This window comes from Ictalurus furcatus, chromosome 5, assembly GCF_023375685.1.
Source record: "Ictalurus furcatus strain D&B chromosome 5, Billie_1.0, whole genome shotgun sequence".
NCBI lineage: Eukaryota > Metazoa > Chordata > Actinopteri > Siluriformes > Ictaluridae > Ictalurus > Ictalurus furcatus.
Window position 1 is genome coordinate 24,577,823 of NC_071259.1, and position 6,377 is coordinate 24,584,199.

The 6,377-nt window shown below is 37.9% G+C and overlaps 1 protein-coding gene across 1 annotated transcript; it reads right to left on the minus strand.

The window, feature by feature from the left end:
• Nucleotides 1–4,706: 4,706 nt before the first annotated feature.
• LOC128608016 (CMRF35-like molecule 5) lies at nucleotides 4,707–6,352 on the minus strand. The gene is made up of 3 exons (XM_053625371.1): nucleotides 6,189–6,352; nucleotides 5,297–5,613; nucleotides 4,707–5,045 (listed from the first exon to the last, which is right to left on the minus strand). Exons 1-3 carry the CDS (start codon nucleotides 6,223–6,225, stop codon nucleotides 4,962–4,964), a joined length of 438 nt encoding a protein of 145 aa, XP_053481346.1. The 5' UTR covers nucleotides 6,226–6,352; the 3' UTR covers nucleotides 4,707–4,961.
• Between the last annotated feature and the right edge of the window lie 25 nt (nucleotides 6,353–6,377).

Here is a 6,377-nt window from a genome sequence, read left to right on the forward strand (position 1 = left end):
AATGTAATCATATGAATCTGCTTTCATTGTCCCGAGTGAGTCTATGAGATAAGTGTTGTAATGATGTCCGATTCATGAGTGAATTGTTTGTTTGAGTCGGTTCATTTCAATGAATTGGAGAATCCTGTTGATAAAACCAGTCTGATTCATTCATGCCAGGGGGGTGTAAACCTTTGAACAGGATGATTGATGTAAATTGCTAGTATTTTGTCTTCTGGGAGACATGTAAATATCTTATTTAGCATCTGAAGGGCAGTACTAAATAAAAAAAGCTCTTTAAACAAAATAACAATTTACACTGATCATCCTGTTCAAAAGTTTACATCTCCCTGTCTCTTAATGTATCGTGTTACCTTCTTGAGCATCAGTGAATGTTTGCACCTTATATAACAGTTGTGTAGGAGTCACTCAGTTGTTCTCAGTGTGAAAAGATAGATCTCAACATCATGTAGCCACTGTTAGAAAGGGGTCAAATATGCAGAAGATGCTGGAAAAGCAAAGAATGTGCAGTACCTGGAGGATTTTTCTGAAGAATTGTGGGCAGTTTAACTGCTCAGGACAAACTCATGAACAACTATATATATATATATATATATATATATATATATATATATATATATATATATATATATATATATAGTATCTCACAAAAGTGAGTACACCCCTCACATTTTTGTAAATATTTGATTATATCTTTTTATTTGACAACACTGAAGAAATGACACTTTGCTACAATGTAAAGTAGTGAGTGTACAGCTTGTGTAACAGTGTAAATTTGCTGTCCCCTCAAAATAACTCAACAGACAGCCATTAATGTCTAAACCACTGGCAACAAAAGTGAGTACACCCCTAAGTAAAAATGTCCAAATTGGGCCCAAAGTGTCAATATTTTTTGTGGCCACCATTACTTTCCAGCACTGCCTTAACCCTCTTGGGCATGGAGTTCACCAGAGCTTCACAGGTTGCCACTGGAGTCCTCTTCCACTCCTCCATGACGACATCACGGAGCTGGTGGATGTTAGAGACCTTGTGCTGCTCCACCTTCCGTTTGAGGATGCCCCACAGATGCTCAATAGGGTTTAGGTCTGGAGATATGCTTGTCCATCACCTTCACCCTCAGCTTCTTTAGCAAGACAGTGGCCGTCTTGGAGGTGTGTTTGGGGTCGTGATCATGCTGGAATACTGCATACTGATCATGCTCTGCTTCAGTATGTCACAGTACATGTTGGCATTCATGGTTCCCTCAATAAATAGACGTATGAGTGCTGCCAGCATTGCTGCAGAGGTTGAAGGGGTGGGGGTCAGCCTGTCAGTGCTCAGACCATATGCCGCACACTGCATCAAATTGGTCTGCATGGCTGTTGTCCCAGAAGGAAGCCTCTTCTAAAGATGATGCACAAGAAAGCCGGCAAACAGGTTTCTGAAGACAAGCAGACTAAGGACATGGACTACTGGAACCAAGATAAATTTATTTGGTTCAGATGGTGTCAAGCGTGTTTGGCGGCAACCAGGTGAGGAGTACAAAGACAAGTGTGTCTTGCCTACAGTCAAGCATGGTGGTGGGAGTGTCCTGGTCTGGGGCTGCATGAGTGCTGCCGGTACTGGGGAGCTACAGTTCATTGAGGGAACCATGAACGCCAACATGTACTGTGACATACTGAAGCAGAGCATGGTCCCCTCCCTTCGGCGACTGGGACGCAGGGCAGTATTCCGGCATGATAACGACCCCAAACACACCTCCAAGACGACCACTGCCTTGCTAAAGAAGCTGAGGGCGAAGGTGATGACCTAAACCCTATTGAGCATCTGTGGGGCAACCTCAAACGGAAGGTGGAGGAGCACAAGGTCTCTAACATCCACCAGCTCCGTGATGTCGTCATGGAGGAGTGGAAGAGGCAACCTGTGAAGCTCTGGTGAACTCCATGCCCAAGAGGGTTAAGGCAGTGCTGGAAAATAATGGTAGCCACACAAAATATTGACACTTTGGGCCCAATTTGGACATTTTCATTTAGGGGTGTACTCACTTTTGTTGCCAGCGGTTTAGACATTAATGGCTGTGTGTTGAGTTATTTTGAGGGGACAGCAAATTTACACTGTTACACAAGCTGTACACTCACTACTTTATATTGTAGCAAAGTGTCATTTCTTCAGTGTTGTCATATGAAAAGATAGAATCAAATATTTACAAAAATGTGAGGGGTGTACTCACTTTTGTGAGATACTGTATATTTATTTATTTATTTATTTATTTATTTTAAAGGACTAATGATGGAGTCTAGGGGTTAAATACTAAGCACAATAAAATAACAATAATAATGATACAAATAATAATAATAATAATAATAATAATAATAATAATAATAACAGCAATAATAATAATAATAAAAGACTAATGCTGGAGTCTAGGGGTTAAATACTTACCACTGATATGACAAACTGTGCATCATGACACAGTGCATTGCAGTGCAAAAATGTGACGATGTGCATCATGAAAATGTGGCATATCAGCATTCTTTTAATTGCATTGTTTGAACACATATATAGACAGCACACTGGTCTTGTGACTGCAATCTTCCATGTAGAGTCTGTGTCATTACCGAGACAGGAATCATGTGCATTTGTGAAGTGACCTATAGCCCAATCAGTGTAGCGATTCTGATTAACCCCAAATAAAGATAAGCTGTTTTTGTAGGATTTCTTGACACCATTGTTCATCCAATAGCTGAAGCCATGGTCCACAAAGAGTGTTCAAAGCGTGTGCAGGATCTCAAGGTATTGTTGAGGAGAGCTGATGTCCCTCCAAAACTGACTAAAGGACAGGACAACAACTTATCAAGGAGGCTGCAAAGAGACATGTGGGAACATTAAAGGAGCTGCAAGAATATAGGACAAGTTCTAGTCACTTCCTGGATGTGACAACAATCTCTTGTATTCTTGGCTATGGGGTAGTGTGTATAGAAGGAAGCTTTTTTTCCCCCAAAAAAATATACATACTGTACAATCACCCCAAGCCATGTAGCAAAATGTGTTATGGTCTGATTTACCAAAGTAGAACATTTTTGGCATAATTTTACAGGATATGTTTGAAATAAAGACAGCTTACCACCCAAAGAATACCACACACACAGTAAAGCATGGTGATGGCAGCATCATGCTATGGGACTGCTTCTCTTCAACTGAGACTGGGGCTCTAGTCAAGATTTATAGATAGCTCCAAATACAACTCAATAAAGGAATGGCTTCAGAGGAAGATCAACATTTGGAATGTCTGTCACAGCACAGATCTAAGTCCAATAGGAAGCCTGTGGAATGACTTAAAGAGGGCTGTGCACAGGAGATCCCTTCACAATTTAATAAATCTGAAACATTTTTGAACAGTGGAATAAAATTGACAAATAAGAAGGTGCTCCTTATAAGAAGTTTTTAGACTCTTCTCCTTAAAGGCTGAGTGCTGTATAACAAGCAAATGGTGCTTTAACAAAATATTAGTTAAGGGCTGTGAACTCTCTTTTTTCCACTAAAATATTTCTATTTGTTTTCCGCACTTGAATCTTTTTAGTTGCTATATCACATTACAGTAAAAGTGGGAAATGATCGGAGATGATTTATCTTGGTTTCATTTTTTTATATCACAAATACCTGCAATTTTTACAGGGGTGTGTAGACTTTTTATATCCACTATATATTGCCTGCTTTATCTCGCAAAGACAAAATATAATAAACAAAAAATAATAATAATATACAGAGATTAAACATCTCTGTGGTCTTTCTGTAAGGTGAATGCACCATTTCACTTTCTGTAGGTGCAATCATGGAACACTTTGTCAGAAGTTAGGAAACTATAGTATCAGTTTGTGGTCAGTAATGATGGGCTCTTGGTTCAGCTTAATGTGCATTCAGTTTGTATATGAACAACATGCACATGTGTTTGCACAAGGGCCACATGTCATCATGATAAAATAAGCCTCAAAGTCACATCGAAAGTACTGGGTAGAAGCCCAAGTGTCAAATGGTGACAGGATGTTTTAGACACCTCAGGCCTCTGTAACTGTGCCCGTAACACACCACAGGTCTGGTCTGACTTTCAGCTAGTTGTTTGGAGAACTGGAACAATGTAATGAGCTAACAATTTAAATATGTGAGCAAGACAGAATAAGCTATAGACGGCAATCAAGAGTGAGTGTGAGAGTGTGTGTGTGTGTGTGTGTGTGTGTGTGCACGAGGACTAGCATCTCATCCAGGATGTATTCCACTTTGCTGTGATCCTGACCAGAATAAACTGGTTAATGAAGTTGATGATGAGAAAGAAAAACAGTAATCATAGAAAATTTTCTTTAAACACTTATATGCTTTAATGTGTCAGACACCAACATAATGCTAAGCCCTTAGATAACACTACCTCTTGTATTTTGTTCAAGGTGAACACATCATTTCACCATGGAGCTTCTCACAGTTCAGTCACTTTCTGTAAATCTAATCCAGGAAAATTTACTCACAATTTAGGAAACATTAGAAGCATTTGGCAGTAAGTGAACACAGGCTTTCAGTTAAGAACAACACAGTAATGTTAAGCATTTTAAATGTTAATAATTTCTTTATTCAAGAACCAAATTTGATTACTAAGCAGGCAGTTAAGAATATTATTTAAATGAAAGTGATTAGTCAATACTGGAAAATAAGAAACAGAACAGAGCGATCAATAAAGAAAAACATGGGGATAATGTTTAGTTTGAGTTGTGGGTGACACCTTTTCATATGAAGTAGTATTAAGAAATAAATATCTACATTGCACATTTTTATAAGAAATTCTTGTGCACTCCCTCTTGATGTGAATACTCTTGACTCTTCAATGATTGAATTTGCATCTAATTATTAATCCAACTATTCCTTTGCTGATGTTTCTAATTGGTTAACAGAAACATAATAAGGAGTTTACTAGTTGGAGTGTAGCAATTATGCATTTATGTCCTACATGCAGTACTTGGTATCATTGTGAGGGCTTTGATTCTGCCTCGACACTGGATCACGAGTGGACACAGTAGGAGCTGCGAAGGGGAAAAAAACAATAACACATCTGAAGCTGCAGTACACAGTTCAGTTCAGACCAAGACATGGATGTAACCTTTGACTTAAGGTGCCAAGCAGACAAACAAATGTATTGTTAATCAATGTTACTTCATATAAATTACTATTTATTCTAACAGGGTGGGATTCATTCATCTGCTGCTTGCCAGCTTAATTCTGATCACATATAGAGTCATATTTTGTTTACAAATAACAGCACAAGGTTATTTACTATAGTTAACTTGTCTTTGCCCCATGTATCCATTCCACAGTAATAAACTCCAGAGTCATTTAATGTGAGGTGTCTGATGGTGACAGAGAAGCTACGTGCAGACAGAGTGTTTACTGCAGAGTATCTTTCCTTAGAGACGACCGTATCAGCCTTCACAGATTTAATTAGTACATCAAAAGGAGAGCATGGATCACGACAGAAGTACATGGGTGTATATTGATATCCATCAGGGTATTGACAGGAGATATCCACACTGCCTCCTTCTGTTCCAGTAAAAACACTTTCAGCCTTGCTCTTCATTGTCACACATATCAGAACTAAAAACACAGATAAACATTGTAAATGCTTGCTCAGTGTAACCGTTAAACAACAAACGAGATGTGTTAATAATAATAATAATAATAATAATAAACAATTAAATAAAGTTGTTATATTAAATTCACTGAATGCTTTATATAGGCATTACTTTCCCTGTATTTACTAAAAAGAAAACTGAGTTTTAATATTTTGCAAGTTACAAAAGTCTTGAAGTGACACATGACCATCTTGTCACTTAAAGGTGCTGTAGGATTGTTTCCGACGCATGAGATCCAAACAAGACACGCTTCCGGTCTAGTACTGCTTTTATATACTTCACATATACATATACATATACATACATATATCATTTATACATACTTTTATATGGGTTTGATTTAAATACTAATCAAACCCACACTCCACATAGTGGTAAACAGTGGAATTACAACAGACATTCAATTTTTTTAAAAAGTGTTTCAAATCCTTCAATTATAAGAGACATAATTGATATTAACTCTTCAAAAGTCAATATTAGTTAAATAGTAATGAAAATGTGCATTTATCCAACAAAAAGGATCAACAATTAATTTACCTTGGAAAAGGGATAAAGTCCACAGAAATCTTTGCATTATTTTCTGCACATCACCAGCCTTCTTACTAAACTCAGCAGTGTGATATATACATGTTTAGTCTTTTCTAAAATGTTGTGTCTTGTCTTTGTGGAGAGCTGCACAGTGTAGGAGGCAGCAGAGGAGATCTGAGAGATCACTTCTGATTCCTC

Excerpts from the sequence above, each read along its gene's own strand:
- LOC128608016 (XM_053625371.1), bottom strand. The coding sequence starts at position 6,225 with ATGCAAAGATTTCTGTGGACTTTATCCCTTTTCCAAG. Across the intron at positions 5,614-6,188 it reads GACTTTATCCCTTTTCCAAG|TTCTGATATGTGTGACAATG; the intron begins GTAAATTAATTG and ends CTGTGTTTTTAG. Across the intron at positions 5,046-5,296 it reads GCAAAGACAAGTTAACTATA|CTCCTACTGTGTCCACTCGT; the intron begins GTAAATAACCTT and ends TCCCCTTCGCAG.